At 41.6% G+C, this 20,815-nt stretch overlaps 1 protein-coding gene across 8 annotated transcripts in view; it reads right to left on the reverse strand.

Moving 5' to 3' along the window:
• LOC140188694 (rho guanine nucleotide exchange factor 10-like protein) overlaps positions 1-20,815 on the reverse strand; it is a 196,256-nt gene that overhangs the window by 38,738 nt on the left and 136,703 nt on the right. For all 8 annotated transcript variants that reach the window (XR_011883355.1, XM_072245226.1, XM_072245221.1 and 5 more), the window contains 3 exons: positions 18,851-18,978; positions 16,004-16,104; positions 13,783-13,904 (listed from right to left, as the gene is read on the reverse strand). Coding sequence is in view for 7 of the 8 variants with exons in the window: in XM_072245226.1 (XP_072101327.1) it covers positions 13,783-13,904; positions 16,004-16,104; positions 18,851-18,978 (351 nt within the window). In the remaining variant the exon portion in view is untranslated. The remainder of the gene's footprint in view (positions 1-13,782; positions 13,905-16,003; positions 16,105-18,850; positions 18,979-20,815) is intronic.

Genomic DNA, 20,815 nt, shown 5'->3' on the forward strand with positions numbered 1-20,815 from the left:
AGAAAGAAGGACTGCAGGAACTGATCAGTTCATCAGTTAGGTAGAAACGTAACAAATGAAGTTGTCAAATTGGTTTATTATTGTCATGTTACCGAGGTACAGAGTAAAGCCTTTCCTGTGAATTGCTGATACGCTTCAATTCGTTACAACAGTGCATTAAAGTAATACAAGGTAAAACAATAACAGAGTGCAGAAAATGGGATGTAATACACATGATGAGGTGCAACATGGGGAGGAAATGTACAGTAAATGGGAGATTAATCAGAATCAGGTTTAATATCAGCATCACACATTATGAAATTTGTCTTTGCTACAGCAGTACAATGTAATACATAATAATAGAAAAAATGTGAATTGCAGTAAGTACATTTACATCAAATAGTTAAATTAAATTAGTCCAAAAATAGAAACAACAAAGGAATGAGTTAGTGTTAGGCAACACACATCAAAGTTTCTGGTGAACGCAGCAGGCCAGGCAGCATCTCTAGGAAGAGGTACAGTCAACGTTTCAGGCCAAGACCCTTCATCAGGACTAACTGAAGGAAGAGTTAGTAAGAGATTTGAAAGTGGGAGGACGAGGGGAAGATCCAAAATGATAGGAGAAGACAGGAGGGGAAGGGATGGAGCCAAGAGCTGGACAGGTGATTGGCAAAAGGGATATGAGAGGATCATGGGACAGGAGGTCCGGGAAGAAAGACGGGGGGGGGGGGAGGGGGACAGAGGATGGGCAAGGGGTATAGTCAGAGGGACAGAGGGAGAAAAAGGAGAGAGAGAGCAAGAATGTGTGTATAAAAATAAATAACGGATGGGGTAAGAGGGGGAGGTGGGGCATTAGCAGAAGTTAGAGAAGTCAATGTTCATGCCGTCAGGTTGGAGGCTATCCAGACGGAATATAAGGTGTTGTTCCTCCAACCTGAGTGTGGCTTCATCTTTACAGTAGAGGAGGCCGTGGATAGACATGTCAGAATGGGAATGGGATGTGGAACTAAAATGTGTGGCCACTGGGAGATCCTGCTTTCTCTGGCGGACAGAGCGTAGGTGTTCAGCAAAGCAGTCTCTCAGTCTGCGTCGGGTCTCGCCAAGATATAGAAGGCTACATCCGGAGCACCGCACACAGTATATTGTCTACTCACATTTTATTGACTCTGCCTCTAGTCAATTTGGACCTTCTGAGGATCCCAGGTACTCACATTTTATTGGCTCTGGCTCTCGTCAAAGCAGGATCTCACTCCCACTTCCAAATCTCTTACTAACTCTTCCTTTAGTTAGTCCTGACAAAGGGTCTCGGCCTGAAACGTCGACTGTACCTGTTCCTAGAGATGCTGCCTGGCCTGCTGCGTTCACCAGCAACTTTGATGTGTGTTGCTTGAATTTCCAGCATCTGCAGAATTCCTTTTGTTTGAGTGAATTAGTGTTCATGGGTTCATGTCCATTCAGAAATCAGATGGTAAGAGGGAAAGAAACTGTTCCTGAATCATTGAGTATGTGCCTTCACTCTTCTGTACCTCCTTCCAAATGGAAGCAATGAGAACAAGGCATTACCTGGTAATGGTGCGGGTCCTTAATGATGGATGCTGCATTTATGAGACATTGCTCCTTGAAGATGTCCTGGATACTATGAAGGTTAGTGCTCATGATGCAGCCAAGTTCACAACTCTCTACAGCTTTTGATCCCGTGCAGTAGCTAACACCACTTGCACTCCCCCCCCCCCCGCCCGTTAACAGATAGTCGGCATCTGTGAATCTGGTGAGACCGTGGATTTGGGCCTTTGGAAGGTTTCCAGGGCGCAGTCCTGGGCGAGGTTGTATGGAAGACCAGCAGTTGCTCATGTTGCAAGTCTCCCCTCTCCACACCACCGGTGTTGTCCAAGGGAAAGGCACTAGGGCTGATACAGTTTGGCACCGGTGTCATTGCAGAGCAATATGTAGTTAAGTGCCTTGCTCAAGGACACAACATGCTGCCTCAGCTGAGGCTCGAACTAGTGACCTTCAGATCACTAGACTGACGCCTTAACCACTTGACCACGCGCCAACAGTGTTGCAGCCAGAAGAATGCTCTCCATGGAACATTTGTAGAAATACTTGTTTTTGGTGATATACCAGATCTCCCCAACTACCTAATGAAATATAGCTGTTGTCATGCCTTCTTTGTAATGACATTGATGTGTTCCCCGGTTAGATCCTCACATTGACACCCAGGAATTTGAAATTGCTCACGCTCTCTACTTCTGATCCTTTGACGAGGACTGGTGTGTTTTCCCTCATCTTACTCTTTCTGAAGTCCATAGTCAGTTCTTTGCTCTTACTGGCATTGAGTGCACACCACTCAACTAGCTGTTGTACGCCCTTTCATTGCCATCTGAAATTCTGCCAACAACGGTTGTGTCATCAGTAAATTTACAAATGGGTTTTGAGCCGCACTGAGCCACACAGCCATGGGTGTGGAGGGAGTAGAGCAGTGGGCTAAGCACACATCCCTCAGGTGTGCCAGTTTTGATTATCAGCGAGGTGGAGAAGATGTTTCTGATCCACAAAGATTATGGTCTACAATCAAGGATCCAACTGCAGAAGGAAGTACAGAGGCCCAGGATCTGGAATTTTTCGATCAGAACTGTAGGAATGATGGTGATAAACACTGAGCTGTAGTCAATTAAAAAACTTCCTGACATAGGTATTTGGATAGTCCAGGTGATCCAAGGCTGCATGGACAGCCAAAGAGAGTGGAGGAGCAAAGAGAATTCAGTATGTACATTTACTGAAGTTTAAATATAGTAGATCTCAATGAGGTGGTTGAGAAGTCATGAAAGGATGCTTTCTTTAATCAGTAGAAGCGTAGAATACAGAATCAGGGAGGTTATGTCAGAATCAAATTCACTACCAATTAGAACACAGCCTGGGAACTGTGTGCTCTTCCCATCACTATAGGAAAGAGGTGAACACACTGAAGGGGATGTGGAGATTCACCAGTGTGGTTGCCAGGAGAACTCAGCAATGAGGAATGATTGGAAGTTGTGTGATTGTTTCTTTTTGTAATGGAGGCAAAAGGAGACAACTACTACTCTCTTCTTATACAATCCAGGATTTTTAGTCTGGGCATATAATTGGTGTATTGCTTTAATTTGACCGATCAAATCTAAATGCTCTAAACGAGTCTTTTCTTTTCAGATTTACAGTGTATGAGATTATTTTACCCCCTCAAATATGCTTTCATGGCATCCCAGACGACCTGGAATGAGATTGCAGATGACATGTTAGTACTTAGAAACAAAGTTATCTGGTCCTTCATAAATTTTACAAAATCATTATCCGACAACAGGGTCGGATTAAAACACCAATGTTTATTCATTTGACGAGAACCAGAGAAACTTATTGACAGGGTGACTGGAGCATGATCTGAAATCACTATGCTCTGATAGTCGCAAGAGCGAACAGATGGAATCAACTGATTATCCATTAAGACATAATCCATTCTAGTAAAAGTATGATGGACATGTGAGAAAAAATAATCTCTCTCAGTAGGATGGAAAAACTGCCACACAAAAATACCATAATTAGAAAGGAAAGAATGGATAGATAAAGCAGATTTACTAGGGAGTCTAGGAACAGAAGAGGATCGATCCAACAGTGGATCTAACCAACAATTAAAATCACCACCCAATATGAGGGAATATAAACTCAAGTCAGGCAATAAAGGAAAAAAAAACGGTCAAAAAAGTCCACATCGTCTGAGTTGGGAGCACAGAGATTAGCCAAGACTACCCTATTATTATACAATTTCCCAGAGACAATAATAAAAAGACCATTTGTATCCGAAATTTTGTTATGAAGCTCAAAGGAAACATTCTGATTAATAAGAATTGAAACCCCCCTGGCTTTAGCCGGAAAAGCAGAATGGAAGTGCTGTCCCACCCACCTAGACATAAGGCAAGAGTTATCAAAACTACGAATATGCGTTTCTTGCAAAAAAGCAATGTCAGCTTTGAGCTGCTTGAGATGTGAAAACACCTTCCTTCTTTTAACAGGATGATTCAATCCCTTAACCTTCCAGCTTATAAAGTTCAACGGGCTAACTATTATCATATAAGAAAAACACATAAGGTAGTGGAATAAATATGGACAAACATTCTAATAACAGCTCTGGGGCAGAAATAAAAAACAAGAAAATCAGGACAGAAAAAAGTCCTGAGTAACAGAGAGTAACTAAAGATTGTTTAAATAGTGTTGGCACTGGGAAACCCTCCACCCCCTCAGAACCCAAAGCAAGAAGGCTACCGAAGAACAGCAGCAGGCTCTTCAGAAAGAAACTAACCCTAACCCCAACTTCCAGTATCGGTATAACTTCATAAGCTCCGTTTAATTAACAATATTTAAAAAAACAGAAGGCTTATGCACTTCGAATTAAAATTATACATTAAGAAAAAAAAGCAAAACTATTAAAAAGTATTAGACTTAACACTGAGATAATAATCTAGATTACCAAACCTGCAAAGAGATAGAAAAATACAGTAATTAAAAAAAATAAAGTGTAAAAAAAGAACAGGGAAAAAAAGAGAAAAAAAAAGTACCAGTCGGTACTTTTTAATAATCAAATCGAGTCTGCAGGAGACACCATAACAAAGAGACTTTCGATAAATTTCTGAACCTATAACAGAGAAAGAACCATTTTCAGTAATTAAAATTTCAGTGAATTTCTAAACTTCTTATAGCAAAGTTAAATCATTTTCAGTAATATAAAAATTAAATTGAAAGGGAAAACAAAAAATGTAAGAAAATAAGAAAAAAACAAAGAGAAAAAAAAAAGCAATCAGCCATTTTAAATCAAATTGACTCTAAAAGAGAGACCTAAACAAGGAAACTTTCCATAAATTTCTGAACTTCTTATACCAGAAATAAACCATTTTCAGTGATATGAAAATTTAATTTACGAGGAAAAAAAACTAAGGAGAGACAAAAAAATAGTAATCAGCCATTTTAAATAGTCAGATCGAGTCTGAAGAAGTCATCACGGCAGGGAGACTTTCGATGAATTCCTGAGCTTCTGTAACTGATTTGAACCATTTTCTGTCCCCAGTACTAAGAATTATTCAGAGATGGGCGGGATAATGTAGCGAAGGCCTGAGTCCTCGATTATAAAACTCTTTCATTACACCTTTATATTCAGCACACAGCCTCATAACCTGGGAAGTGTAATCTTCAACAATACGAATGGAATGTCCTTTATAATCCAATTTTCCTCTGCGACATGCTTCCATAATCAAAAGGTTTTTCACCTGATAGCGATGAAAACAAAGCATAACTGGGTGTGGCCAGGAGCCCAATTCGGGCTTAGAACGAAATACCTGTATACGGTGGGCTCTAACTCGGGTAAATTGGGAAGAATATCTTTCCCAAAGACCTCACAAAGTAAAGAGGAAAAGAAATCAACAGGAGCTCCGCTTTCGATAGCCTCTGGCAGACTGAGGATATGTAAGCTGTGCCTTCTGCTCCGACCTTCGAGATCAGCTATTTTTGATGATAACTTGGCATTGTTCTCACTCAAGTTAGAACAAACGGCTTCCAGCTGCTGAATCTGACCTTTTAAATCTCCGGTTTCTAAGCCAAGATGACAAAGACGAGAGGCATGTTCCTCCACTTTGGAATTAATTTGATCCAATTTTGACTCCAACGAACTAAAGGAAGTCTTAAATTCAGATATAATATCTTGCCGGTGCTGGTCCAGAATGGCGATGATGTCAGTAGAGCCGGAGACAGTCGCAGAAACTTCTCTTTTTCCCAGCTTGTAAGCCATTGTAAGACAGAAATATTCGTGGGCAGGTAAGAGAACAAGAAAAAACTAGCAATCTGAAGTAGAAAAAGGAAGATAAGAAGTGCGGAGGTAAGAAATGAAACGGAGCGACAGTTTTAAGCGACAAACCAATCGCTATCTCACCGGAAGTCACACAGTTATAGACCCAATGCTGGAAGTTGAAATTCAGCTAGGTAACTTATTGTTTTGATCAGTACAATTATGATGAGCCAAATTTTTTGATTATCATTTAAAATAAACTTTTCAACTTTGTTACTAGATCTTTTTACTTCCTACTCAAACACCACAAGATTATCAACAATGCAGGTGTAAATCAATGCAGCAATTCCACTTGCATGATTTAGTTAGGTAACTGTAACATATCATGCAGACTTTTCCCAAGCAACTAATCTCAAAGTATACTGGCTTAACTCCACAGATGTTGCACCAACAATTTAGCAATCAGTCCCGGCTCAGTGGGAACACTCGCGAGTTGGAAAGCCAAAGTTTGAATCCACATTCCAGGAACTGAAGTACAACTCGAGGCTGATTCTTTAATACTGGACTGAGAGGGTGCTACACCAGAGATGTTTTCAGTTGGGGAAAACATAAAGCTTAAGGCCCTATCTATCAGTCCCCTTTGGTGATATTATTTCAAACAACAATGTGACTTCATTATTTTTCCTATCAGCCAATTGTCACTTAAACAGCTGACAGGGTCAATAATTTATTTACTGCTTTTATGTCCTTTCATTAGCTTAATAGCTTAGTAGAAGAAAATCTTCAAGGTTGCAACATATCCATACTGCAGTATGAAGTATGAGCTGAAGAGTGAAAAAATGTTGTACTTGGGTTACAGAGAAAATAACCCTCAAACCATAAAAGTTGACAGAAACCCATTCATTCAGCCACCTTAACCAGTGAACCTAAAGGCCCAAATTCTTAAATGCCTCATACTGTGAAGGCAATGTACATAGATATGACAGCAACATCAATTATCCACATGTAATTTGTTAATATTGGACAGCAGGAATAAGCAGAAAAAGCTAACTTTAAACAACATATTTTGGGACATATCAGAAAGTGCACAGAAATAAACTCAACAGGTGGAGATCATTCTTCAACCTCATCTTCAAGTATTATACCTAATCACCTAATATACCTTAAATGCCCTGATAATTGAGAGAAAGGGGTTATTGAAGAGCTTGAATTCACTCCTGGGAGAAACAGGTGGATTTATTGATCCTTTAACTAGAGCTGAGGTCAGTTGCCAAATAAACTAGATTCTTGCAAGCTCTAAACAGCAGTTTGCCCATCATGGCTACAAAACAGTAATAAAAGAAAACCTATCCCAGAAAATAAGGAAAGGCAGAAAATGCTGGAGCTGCACTAGAAAGGTGGAATCTTTGTGAAAAAGGAAGTTAGTGCTTTGGGTTTATACGCTACCTCAGAAGATCAGGTACAACATTAATCTAAAGTTTATAGCCGTTCAACAAGGTTGACATTATAGACTTCATTTTTCATACTGATGTACTGTTCCCCTTCAGGCAGGTCACACCTCCATAACTGCTGACTGACAGGAGAAGGGTGGAGAGGAAAAGACCAATTTTTCATGATGTCAGCAAGGAGGCAGAGTGCAAAGGCCAGATGTTCTTGTACAACTATACAGAACACGGGGCAAACATGGCAGATGGGACTCACCAGCTGTGGTTGGCAGTTCATCTAAGCCAAGGGAAATTCTGATCCCAAACGTTCACTGCCTTGCAGCTATGCCCAGTCATGAGCAAAGCTTTGGGAGTAAACCCCAAGGAAGAATCCGGAGCTGGAGTCCCAAAGGCAGTCCTATGTTGAGTTCAATGCTGACTGGCAACTCCTGCAATGCTGAACTGCATCAGTCTCTGCCATTCCTTTGGATTTGTCAGCCGTGTAGAGAGGAGGAGTCTGCTGCACGGACAACGGCTTGCTCTCCACATCATACTGCCCTGGCCTGCGTACTGATTTCACCTTGCAGCGTTGACACCATTCAGACGAGGACACTGCTGCTTCGTCTCATGGCGTTGACACAGCACACGAAGCAGTCGTTACCAGTTCCAAGTCTCTACACTTTATTGTTGTGGAACCTAGCACCAGGATTGCTTCAGATGGATAAAGGGATTCTTGGATCTCACTGGACAGATGCTGCCTGCCTTCAGCTGTGCAGCCCCCAGTCGAAAGGGGGCTGTCCTGCGAAGGTCTGCTTCCCTCATTGAGTGCACGAGGATTAGGTATTATCCGACCTGCAGACTGAAAACACTGCATCAGTCAAGACAACACAAGAGACCAGATCTAAAACTGGGATCTTGGAATATTTGGATAATGATGACTGGCCTCTATGATAACCCTGTTATAAACAGTCAAGAGACTTCATGTGGACATAGCCACCCTCCAAGAGAATCTGGATGACTTGGGCACACTAAACGAGAAAGACTACGCCCTTTCCTGGTAAGGAAAGGGCCCTGACTATCCCAGAGAGCATGGAGTAGGCATTGCAGTGAGGAACACATTGTGGAAGACTGTGGAACCAGACAGCAATGGATCTGAGTGACAGTTTACTCTTCACCTCAACACCACCGAAGGTCCAGTTACTCTTGTCAGTGTGTACGCTCCCATTGTAGACTCCACAGCTGAGGCAAAACGTACGTTTTATAAGAACTTTGCAGTCACCCTCAGGAATACCCTCAGTAAGGAACGTCTTGTTCTCGTTTAAAACTAGAGTGGGTACAGATCATAACTCATGGCCCTCCTGCCTAGGTCACTTTGGCATGGACAAGATGAACAAGAGTGAACAACAATTGCTGGAGTTCTGCACCTATCATAATCTATGTATCGTCAACTCACACTTCTGGACCAAGTTTCAATACAAGGTTTCCTCAAGACACTCTTACTCCCGACATTGGCTTCAGCTGGACTTGACCCTGGTCAGGTGCTCATTCCTTGGCAGTGTGCTTTTGGCATGTTTCCACCGTAGCACAGACTGCGACACAGACCATTCTCTGGTGTGTTGCATGGCTGCAGTCAAAGAAACTCCATCGTGCTAAACAAGAAGGGAACCCTCACATTGATGTGAGGGAGAGTCTCACTGAGACCTGCTGTAGTAGTTTGCTAAGTCCTTCAAGAAAGAACTAATTGCCCAAAGGCCTGGAAACTCTGTCACAGAGAAATGGGAACTTCTGCAGAATACCATCTACAGCCCAGCCTTAGTTTTCTTTGGGAAGAGGAACTCAAAAACAAATGACTGGGTCAAAGCCAAATCCACCGAGTGGTCCCCCATCATTGAAGCTAAAAGTGCTGACCTAGCCAAGTATAAGCATTCACCAATCAAGAGAAACCTACAGATCCTCAAGCTGCTAGAAGTAAAGTTCAGCAGACTGCCAGGTGCTGTGAATTAGACTTGCAGCATTCTACATTATCAATGTCCAACAAGGTTGAGCACAGGAAAGTTGACTAAGATGAACACTTGCTGTTAGACCGCACATCGCCATCGCGCACCGACTCATCTGATGCCTCTCTGATGCAGGCAGCAGTGTGATCCACACAAAGTCCAGCTCCTTCACTTTCTCCACCGATGAACAGCTCATTGATCAAGTAGACCTGCAATGCTATGAAGTTCTTAATATCCAGCAGGGTCTCAGGATCTTAAAAATTAACTTTATAAAAGACAACATCACCTCTGGTTGACGCTACAGAAGGCACTGCAATAGAATACGCAGTCATCTTATGAAGTAATCTGCATAATTGCACTGAAAGATTCAATCATTCTTTTGCCTGCTCCTGTTTCTAACACCCTGTTCCAATGAGGGTAACAAAAAGCAGTTCCCTCTTCCTTAGTTTCATATTGGACCAATTGTAAGTTAATAATGCCGTCTTCTTTCCCTTTGGGAAGGATCATTACATTAAAATACAAGGTAAACGAGAGCTATTGCTGTTGACTAATGCTGGAGCACAGGTCTAAGAGGACTAGCCATTTACCAGATGCTGGTTTCTTAACCAAAAGCTCAGTCTCGAGTAGATCAGTCAGGAGTATTTGACGGGAAGGAAAACTAACTGAAGGATGCTCCATGTTTAATAATGGAGCAGAGAACCAGAAAAGGATTTTCCCATGAAATATACGGAGCTAACCAAACCATGCCTCCTAGCTTAGCCAACTGTTAAACACCATGCATGTTTCTGATATTTTAACATACAGAATCACTCTAAGCATTCTAAAATTATTAATGCACAAGCTGTACAAAAATAAATAATAAAAATCATATTACTTAAATATACTTCACAAATAATTAAAATAAAAAGATGTTAAAATAAATTAAAATTAAATTTAAAAAATAAATTAAATTAAATTCTGCCTCTCCATTAAAACAGATAAAGACTCTGTTCCCGCACCATGTTTAATCTGGCAGAGGTTACTTTGACAAATTCTCCAATACAGATGCTCGGGAATTGTAAGTTGTGCTACACTGCTAACTTTGTGAGGAGTTAAACTTGGGAGTATCATTATTAACAACAGACTACAACTTTGGGAGTGTTATATTTGCATGAAAGCCCTAGGATTATTATCAGCTGAGAAGGCAAAATTCTTTAGTTAGTGTCAGCGTTTTCCCATGATTGGTCTAGTCTCATCTCAATCTACCTGCTCTGGTCTTGGAAATGAGTGCAAATGATTCTTGGCATCAAAGAGCAAAGAAGTCTTTGAGTATCACTGTCTACAAGCCTTCTTTGTAGAAGAACTACTTGCACAGTGCTGGCAAAATACAGCAAGTACTGATTCATCCTGTTTGCTTTTTGCTGCACCTTGATGTGTGAACAACTGCCTACAAAGCTCCAGGAACAGATTAAAAAGTACAACCATTTCACCTTTCCAAGCTGCTAGTCCACCTCTTCCACCCATCCAAAAGCAAATCAAAAAAAAAATTATGTTTTAATAAGCTATCAGCCAAATGTTTCACTTAGATTCATTTACTACATTCCCCTTCCAGCTTCCAATTAGTGATTAGCATTTAGATAGCACTGGATTTCAGTCTGCTATTCTGAGACTGCTAAATTTTAATTTTGCAAATCCAAAATATTGGAGTCAAAAAGGCTGAGAACAGTTGCCCAAATAACACAGTGGGTGGCACAAGTGGTGTACATTACACAATTCATCTGTTTTCCACTCTCATCACCCTCACCCCACCATTTAATTCAGGGTTACTCCCCACAAGTACCCAACATCCACAAGATCATTTCTTTTAAAATCCCTCCAATTTCAATTCCTAAATGCATCATAACGAGAATTGTGATACAATGGCAAGTAAATTTTCTTCATCACCTGCCTGGGGGGGGAAATTGCAAACTGGAAGTGCAGTATACCTCAACAGATGGGTTCACCCCAGCTAATGACTTCTAAGCCATAGAGTACATCAACATGAAAACAGGTTGTTCAGCTCAACTCCTCCACGACAACCAAGGTGACCACCTAAGCTAGTCCCATTTCCATGTCTTTGGCCCATACCCCTCTAAACCTTTCCTATCCATGCACTTACTCAAAAGTCTTTCACTTAAGCTTTTTCTAGCCCCTATTTTAAGCCAACCCATTCATTGCCTTTCGTGCACAATCTGAGACATTATACTGTATGTGTGAAAACTAAACATTAAAAATCAGAGAGGCAAGTAGCCACAAAGGCTACAGAAGTTAACCATAATGGATTCAAGACTTTTGGAGAGAAAAGGGACCATGTAATATTGCAAGGTGGTAATACTGGAAGAGGCGCTGGTTTCTTTGGTCATATTGCTTTGCTCTGGCTCTGAAAATCAAACTATGTATTTCACAGTAATTTTTCTGATGAGGAGGGCCTCACACTAAGTACAGACAAAGGCAAAGCCAGGTGCTCAAATGATGAATTGTACTGAATAGCATCATACACACTGTCTGGAGTAACCAAGCACAGATGCCAGATTAAAATGCACTTGGAATGGGCCAAAGTGGGCAGAAGTCATGTGCTTTGATTTAAGATAGTAGCATCTGAAAGGTCACAGACCACCACCAGCGGAAGCCGCCTGTCATTTGAGGCACGAAGTAGACGGGATGAATTGTATCACAAAACTTTACAAACAAAAGCAGACTACACTCATGTCATATTTTGCCCAAGAGGACTGGTGATACAGACCTTGAAAAAGGATTAAGTAAAACAATGAAAATTAATTCCCAAAAATCATACATAGTTATGTAAAACTGTGTCCGTAGTGGGATCCATTTCAGAATCAGAATGTTTATTATCACTGGCATGTGTCGTGAAATTTGTTAAATTAGCAGTAGCAGTTCAATGCAATGCATAATATAAAAGAAAGAAAAATATTTTAAAAATAATAAATAAATCAATTACAGTATACGAATATTGAAAGATTACAAATTGTGCAAAAAACAGAAATAATATATATTTAAAAAGTGAGGTAGTGTTCAAGGGTTCAATGTTCATTTAGGAATCGGATGGCAGAGGGGCAGAAGCTGTTCCTGAATCACTGAGTGTGTGCCTTCAGGCTTCTGTACCTCCTATCTGATGGTAACAGTGAGAAAAGGGCATGCCCTGGGTGCTGGACATCCTTAATAATGGATGCTGCCTTCCTGAGACACCAGTCCTTGAAGATGTCCTGGGTTCCCGGGTACTTTGTAGGCTAGTACCCAAGATGGAGCCGAGTAAATTTACAACCCTCTGCAGCTTCTTCCGGTCCTGTGCAGTAGCCCCCCCATACCAGACAGTGCTGCAGCCTGTCAGAATGCTCTCCACGGTACATCTATACATCATAGGAATTAATCCTCGTGATTAGAAATGATTTGGGATGTCCTTACCTTATGATGGCAAAAGAGGTGACTATTAGGCGCAGTGGGTCCAGACTGGTTTCATTAGCTCCACTCTCCCTCCTTATTGCCCTTTATACCTGTAACTTACTCTCTGTCCATCTGGTTGAGCGGCATTGCAACAACAGATTATCGCTGACCACCAGCAAAACCAAAGACCTGAGTACAGCAGCTTCAAATTCCTGGGTATTAATATATCGGAGGATTCGTCACGGACCCAGCACACAGGTGCAATCACAAGCATGCCAGTTTCTTTACTTCCTTCGCAGACTTATCACCACTCACCGAAACATACTTCCGCACATGTACTGCTGAAAATGTCCTGGTTGCGTGCACCATTATCTGGTACTGCAAGTGCGCACAAGAAGCTGCCGAGAGCAGTGGACTCTGCTCAGTAGATCATGGGCACATCTCTCCCCACCATTCATAGAAACTACAAGAGGCACTGCCTCACAAGGCAACACTTACCAAAGGCCCCGCTATCCAGACCAAGCCATCTTTTCACAGGCAGGACATACAAAAGCCTGAAGTTCCACACCACCAGGTTCAAGACCAACTACTTTCTTTCAACTAATCCGTTCTTGAACCAACCAACCAGGAAAACACTAATTACTATGGTTTTGCAAGACTATGACCTCTGCGCTAAAATTGACTCTTTTTTTTGCTTAAAAATTGTGACCTTCCTTGTAAAAAAAAATTGTGTAAATTATGTTTTTCTTGTGAATGCTGCTTTATGATGTTATGTGCTTGTGATCTGGCTGCAAGTATGTTTTTCAGTGCATGTCGGTGTGCATGTGACAATGAACTTGACTTTGACTTTGATGTGATTTCTGCTGCTAATCTACACTAACAGATATTTTGCAGAAATCTATTAGCATCTCTTTGGAATGTGGAAGGAAATCAAACCACCCAGTGGAAAGCCCCAGTGATTATGGAGAGGTCAGGATTAAACCTGGATTCCTGGGCATGTCAGGAGGCAGCACTAACTGCTGTACCATCATACCACTCTTCTAGTGCAATATGTGCTACTTGAAAACATGATCACTCTTCAGAAACAAAAAGACCAACACATATACCTAAACATTTTAAAGATCATGGGACTGCTTGAGGCCTTTTCCTACCTTACCTTCAGGTCCTGACACTTTGAGCCATACATGGGCATACGACAGGCAAGTAATGGGCACCAAAAAGGAGACTTTGTCTTCCCATCATCCTCGATGCAGAACCAGCCAGGCTGGTTCTCTGTTGCTGGGGATATGAGAAAGAAAAGGAAGATAAATTAATCGATAAGAGAGTTTAAAGAAAAGTAGAGACTCTAATGATACTACATGACACACCGAACACTTCAATAATAAAGTTTCATGTATCAATTCTAATTCGCCCGAAATTAGATTTGAGCAATTCAAAATAATACACTTTTCAAAATCACCTGGCTTCCTTCACCATCTTCCCCTGAAGTGATTGAGTTATATAATCACACAGTGACACAGCTTCTCATCCTGATACTTCGTTCACATGGCCACTCACTGCCAAGTCCTTAACAGGACACCCACGGCCTCCCCTATTGCCGTGATGAGGCCACACTCAGGTTGGAGGAGCAACACCTTAAATTCCATGTGGGTAGCTTCCAACCTGGTGGCATGAATGTTGATTTCGTGAATTTCCAGTAATTGCCCAACCTCTCCTCTCCTTCACTATTCCCTATTCTTGTTTCCCTCTCTCACCTTATCTCCTTGCCTGCCCATCACCTCCCTCTGGTGCTCCTCCATCCTCCCTGGTCTTCTACAGTCTCCTATCAGATTCCCCCTTTTCTAGTCCTTTATCTCTTTCATCAATCAACTTCCCAGCTCTTTATTTAACCCCCTCACCCCTTCCCAGTTTCACCTAGTACTCCTTCCTCCCCTCTCCCCATCTTCTTACTCTTTCTTCTCTCATTCTTTTCCAGTCCTGGAGAAAAGTCTCGACCCAAAACGTTGATTATTTACTCTTTTCCCTAGATGCTGCCTGGTCTGCTGAGTTCCTCCAGCATTTCATCTGTGTTAGCCATGAGGAGGTCGTAATCCAGCCACAACAAAATATTCCCAGTTGAGCAACATGTCCTGCTGGGCCTTGCTGTAAACATTGCATTTACTGACTCGCGGAGACCAATCTCAATGCCTTGCAGTTAGCATGTCTCAGAGTTGAACCAGGCAAAGATTTACTACAGCAGCTTTCAAGACAACCCAGTATTTAACTCCTGTTTAAAACACTGGTGTTAAATAATTTCCACTTAGCCATAATGAGAATGTTCTAACAATCTCAGAGAGCAGTTATGAGACCATTTTATGGCCTATGTAGATCAGAAACCATTAAAATCCGTCCTGTGCTATGAATTGCTAGGTAATTAAGTGCCCTCAAAGTGAAAAGCAACCTACACACCTCAAAAGAAAAGCTAATTAATCTCAAAAACCAGCTGACAGATCAAATTTGGAGAGCAAGTTTTGTCAGATGTTGCTATTAGTTGGAGTCAGAATACTGACACATGCTGTCCAGCAGGAGGCGTTTGTCATTTCAGGTCAACTCGGAACATGCAATTGTTTGACAGTGCTCCATGAAATGAGTGGGGAGAAGAACACATCACCAGCTACTGGCGAAGGTTAAGCCGTGGCTTCATGTACTTGCATCTCATCTTCTCTCTGTGATGAAACATTTCTGCTTTGAAGAACTCCATTTACTGATGTAATTATTAGCTCGAGGCCAAGGATAAAAGGTTGCCATCATCAAAACAGTTTGAACAGCTTGAAATTTTTATTTAGAAAGCTGAATGCCTATGCTTCAATTTTCTTACTTTTTATATTAAAAATGGTCAATTACTCCATCCATTATTAGGATTTTGACAGGTCTTTGAGCCACGATTCAATTAATGCCGAGAATGATCCCACTGCCTGCGTTCAAACTAAATTATTAATTTGGTAAAAGCCAAGGGTCAGGGGTCTGGTGGGGGAAGGCTGATTCTTTATTGGAGCTCGTTCATGTTAAACTGACCTGCCCACGGTTCAGAGTGGGGACAAAGTCAAAATGCAAACATATTCGTGCGGTCCAGCTATTTCATCTGCTAGCTATAATCACTGGTAGAGAACTAGTGAAGTTACAGAGGTTAAAATAACTCTGCTTTATCCACCCTGATATGAATACTCGAGCTCCCACCCACACACAAATTTGGTAATTTCTAGCGCTCATTGTCACTGGTACCTGAACTCAATCACCAGACTATGAACAGGCAACATCAGCTCTCATTAGCAAGTTAGCAGGTGCATGGGGAGGTGGGGAGGGGATATAAGTTTGTACATCACCAGACCATTACCTACTTAGTGCAATTTTAGCCATGTGCAGCTGATTCACCCAAGAGATTTTGCTGCGAGCGTTTGGCGTGTTAAATACCACCATAAAGCTAACTGGCCTCCCAGACCTGTAAGGAAAGGGAATGGAGAAAAAAAAAAAGACAATTAATCACAGTTTAGTTTTACTCGAAAGAAGAAATCTTAACCAGTTTTCAAAAAGTCAAGTAAGGGAGTTTATTTGTTATTAAGCCATTTTTGTAAGGCTCTCTCAGGGAGCAAGTACTGAGAATTATAGATTAAAAGATAAGCCCTTTTACAAACAGTTGAAAGGCACCTTCTGCAAGTGGATTTAGAAAATGTCGTCTTCAAAAAAAATAGAGAAATTCTACTAATTTTGTTACCAATAAGATGTTTAGTGCCAAAAGCTGCTGAGATGTATTTTTAATTTTAAAATTTTAACCAGTCATGTTAAGAAATACCATTTCACATCTTTAGAACATTTTAGTAAATGCAGACTGCTCTCTCATGGTTCAAACCCCATAAGTCAGAGAGACCCAACTTGCAGAACTGGGTTCTTGGATCATGCTGTTCACCAGAAGCCTCCAAACTGAAAATCAATCCAAGGATTAACTGCATTACAGAAAGAAAGATGTGCCAGTGAAGGAAAGCACCATTGAACACAACAAACGAACCTTAGGGCAGGCGACAAAAAGGGAGAGAGACAGAAGAAAGGAAATTATAGGCCAGTTAGTCTGACTTCCCAGTGGTTGGAAAGATGACAGAGTCAACTGTTAAGGATGAGGTTTCAGGATACTTGGAAGCACATGATAAAATAGGCCATAGGCATAGTTTCCTCTGGAGAAAATCTTGCCATACAAATCTCTGTTAGAATTCTTCGAAGAAATAACAAGCAGGATAGATAAAGGAGAATCAGTCGATGCTGTGCACTTGGATTTTCAGAAGGTCTTTGACAAGGTGCCACCAATGAGGCTGCTTAATAAGTCAAGAGCCCATGGTATTATAGGAAAGATACTAGCATGGATAAAGCAGTGGCTGATGGACAGGAGGCAAAGGGTGGACATAAAGGGAACCTTTTCTGATTAGCTGCTGGTGACGAGTGGTGTTCCACAGTGATCTGTGTTGGGACTGCTTCTTTTGACATTGTATGTCAATGACTTGGAAAATGGAATTGATGACTTTGTTGCAAAGCTTGCGGACGATACGAAGATAAATAGAGGGGCAAGTAGTTTTGAGGAAGTGGGGGGGCTACAGGACAGACAAATTAGGAGAATGGGCAAAGAAGTGGCAGATAAAATACAGTGTCAGGAAGCATATGGTTATGCACTTTGGTAGAAGAAATAAAAGTGTAGATTATTTTCTAAACAGAGAAAAAGTTCAAAAATCTGAGGAACAAAAGCACTTGGGAGTCCTTGTGCAGGCTTCCCTAAAGGTTCTTTTGCAGGTTGAGTCTGTGGTGAGGAAGGCAAATGCAATGGAGCATTCAATACAAGAGGACTAGAATATAAAAGCAAGGATGTAATTCTAAGGCTTTATAAAGCACTGGAGAGACCTCGCTTAGAGCATCGTTAGCAGTTTTGGACCCCTTATCTTCAAAAGAATGTGCTGATACTGGAGAGGGTTCAAAGGAGGTTCACAAAAGTGATTCCAGGATTGAATGGCTTGTCACAAGAAGAGGGTTTGATGGCTTTGGGCCAGTATTCAGTTGAACTCAGAAGAATGAGGGGTGACCTCATTGAAACCTATCGAATGGTGGAAGGCCTTGATAGAGAGGATGTTTCATATAGTGGGAGAGTCTAGGACCAGAGGACACAGCCTCAGAAAGGAGGGGTGCCCTTTTTGAACAGAGATGAGGAGGATTTTCTTTAGCCAGAGAGTGGTGAATCTGTGGAATTCATTGCCATGGGCAGCTGCGGAGGCCAAGTCTTTACATATATTTAAGGCAGAGTTTGATGAGTCTCGGTTGGTCAGGACATGAAGGAATACAGGGAGAAAGTAGGAAATTTGAGCTGAGAGGGAAAATAGAGCAGGCATGATGAAATGATGAAGCAGACTTGATGGGCCAAATGACCTAATTCTGCTCCTATATCTTATGGTCTTAAGGACAGCAGATTTGAGGAAATGTTTCAAGTGCAGCAATTCAGCAGACATTTGCTGGTCAGATAAATAAAACAGAAGGAAAGTGAAACTAGTTTCACAGAACTGGGTGGCAAAATACATTTAAAAAATTCACAAAATACTGGAAACACTCAGCAAGTCAAGTAGCAATTGTGAAATGAGAAACAGAATTAAAGTTTCAGGTTAGTCCTTCATCAGGACTGGGGAAAGCAAACAAATGTGAATCTTCAGAGAGGAAAGAGGAGTGATAGACAAAGGGAATATCACTGACAGAATCCCTCCCTTATACTCTGCAAATTAAACAGAATTTTTTTTTTCTCCAGTTGGAAGTAGGGCATTCAATCTGAAAGGTTAAGCTCCTCATTTCATTCCACTGGTGCTGCCCAACTTACTGAGTACTTCCAGCATAAACACGTGGGTTTTCATTTCAGACCCAGCGGCTTGAGTGTCTCCTTTCCAATTTCAACATGCTCTGCTACCCTCGTATTGGAAAATGCCACCAGTATAACCCAGTTCCTTCAAAAACATTTTATAGCTATCTTTAGATTGCAGCTTAAAAATATTTGCAATTGTATTTGGGGAAACAATTCCCAGAATAACTCATTGGCACACAAATCTGAGGGAAAATTTGAATTGCTTAGATTAAAGTGAGGCTGTTGGACACCACTTCAGACTTAACTCTACTCCTCCCCCACAAACTACTCCCACCCCCCACAACCCTCTCCTCTTCCCCCTTACTTGTCTGGTTTCCCTGGTAACAGGAGACGGAGGTGGCACTTGTTTGCTGACTGGATCTCATCCTCCTTAATCCTGATTAGCCTCTGCAGGGCTCTGGTCCAGTCTTGAGCTACGGTAAGATTTAGGTTCTGAGAACAGAACAGATAGGAATAATTATATGACTACAATAACAAAAATCATGATAAGATGTTACATGGGTGTTAAAACATGTACAACACCAGTAACAGATGGCCATAGAACTGTTGCTCTCAATAAATCTTTCTTCCGGCCTAACATAAACCCTTTTGGTTCACTTCTTAATAAATACCCTTCTCTCTGTATTTGAATATTTTACCACCTCACCTCAAGTCCTTCTTTAACATATGAAGAATATCACTTTTTCTTGAAGAACGAAAAGATTTGTTTTAAATAAAAGAAGGATTATCAAAAGATTTTTGCTAAAGTGTAATATTGCCTCAACTGGCTTGCTGTGTTTCAGCACAACGTAACTGAGAGCACCTTGCACTGTACTACTGCTCGCCAAACCTGCCATTTCACTCAACGGGAGGTTTTCAATAACGTGAGAGTGAAGAGCTGTGGTGGAATTAATGCCTGAACCACAACCAGATACTGATGGCACCCCTTCTTGTCTCCCACAGTTGGGCAGCTAAGAATGTGTGTGCCTGTGGAGTTCATACCCCAAGATGGCCGATACCTCACAGAATCACTGACTAGACTATTGAAACATGTTGTAGACCACAACTTAAGAAGCAATGAAGGACCAACGGATAAGAGGCCTGCCAGCAGATTAGTTAGCATTCTGTGCATTGTCTTGAAGACCAACATGCCTTGCACGTTGCCTGGTTCACACTCGGTAGAAGGCATGTCTGTACCAGTGCTGATGAGCACTTGAAAGTGCTATATGTACACAGGAGTGGGGCAGGAACACTCTGACGTGTGGAGCATGCACTTCTGTATCCTCAAAGGAGACAGCAGTTCTGATCTGTATAACTTCACCATGATTCCCTAAAGCAATGATATGCATTTATGTCCTGAAGAAGGGTTTCGGCCCGAAACGTCGACTGTTTATTCAGCCTGACCTGCTAAGATCCCCCAGTATTTTGTATGTGTTGCTAAGTATTTAAATATTGTCTTCTACATCAGAAGATGTTGTGAGGGGCTTTTACAGCTGTAAGGTGTATTTGACATTTTGCCTCTGTTATAAGATTAGAACTGAGTGCACTAGTTTTGTGCACAGCAAGCACTAACAAGCAATCAGAACAAATCATCTGACCAGTGTTTAAGTGACATTGGCTCACGAATAAATATCGTTCAACATTACAGGAGAATTTTGCTTGCTCCCTTTGAATATTGTCATGGAAGAGCCCAGCTGTGGGTTCAGAGAGCCCTGGTTTAAATGACTGGAACTCAGTAACCTAGAACCAATATTTATAATGTTCATATCAGCATCTTCCAGAGATCTCCACATGGGATTGCACTGGAGGTCAGATGAAGCCAGCTGAGCTCTCCCTCTGCTCCGGACTCACCTTCAGTTTTGGGACTTTCCTTGGTGACCCAAGCCAAGGGTTCAGCTGCGTACTGCACAAGTTTTATACCAGCCACATACATCCATCTGATTGAACGGGGTCACCGGAGGTAGAGCTACACATGCACTTTCTTGGCCATGCCACCTGCGTGGCTCAAGCAGGACAGGCTACTGGTGACCTTCCCTCCGAGGAACTTGGAGCTCTTAACCATTTAATGTTAGCAGGAGGTTGTTTACCAATACACCCACCCTACCTTTCTAAAGTCAATGATTAGGTCTTGTGCTTGGCTAACATTGAGGGAAAAGTTGTTGTCACGCCAACATGCCACTAGGCTCCCTATATCCTTCCTATACTCTGACTCACCACCATTTAAGATTCTGGCCCACTACAATGGGACCATCTGCAAACTGGTGGATGGAGTTAGAGCAGACGTCATTGT

The sequence above is a fragment of the Mobula birostris genome, chromosome 27 (assembly GCF_030028105.1).
Source record: "Mobula birostris isolate sMobBir1 chromosome 27, sMobBir1.hap1, whole genome shotgun sequence".
Classification (NCBI taxonomy): domain Eukaryota; kingdom Metazoa; phylum Chordata; class Chondrichthyes; order Myliobatiformes; family Myliobatidae; genus Mobula; species Mobula birostris.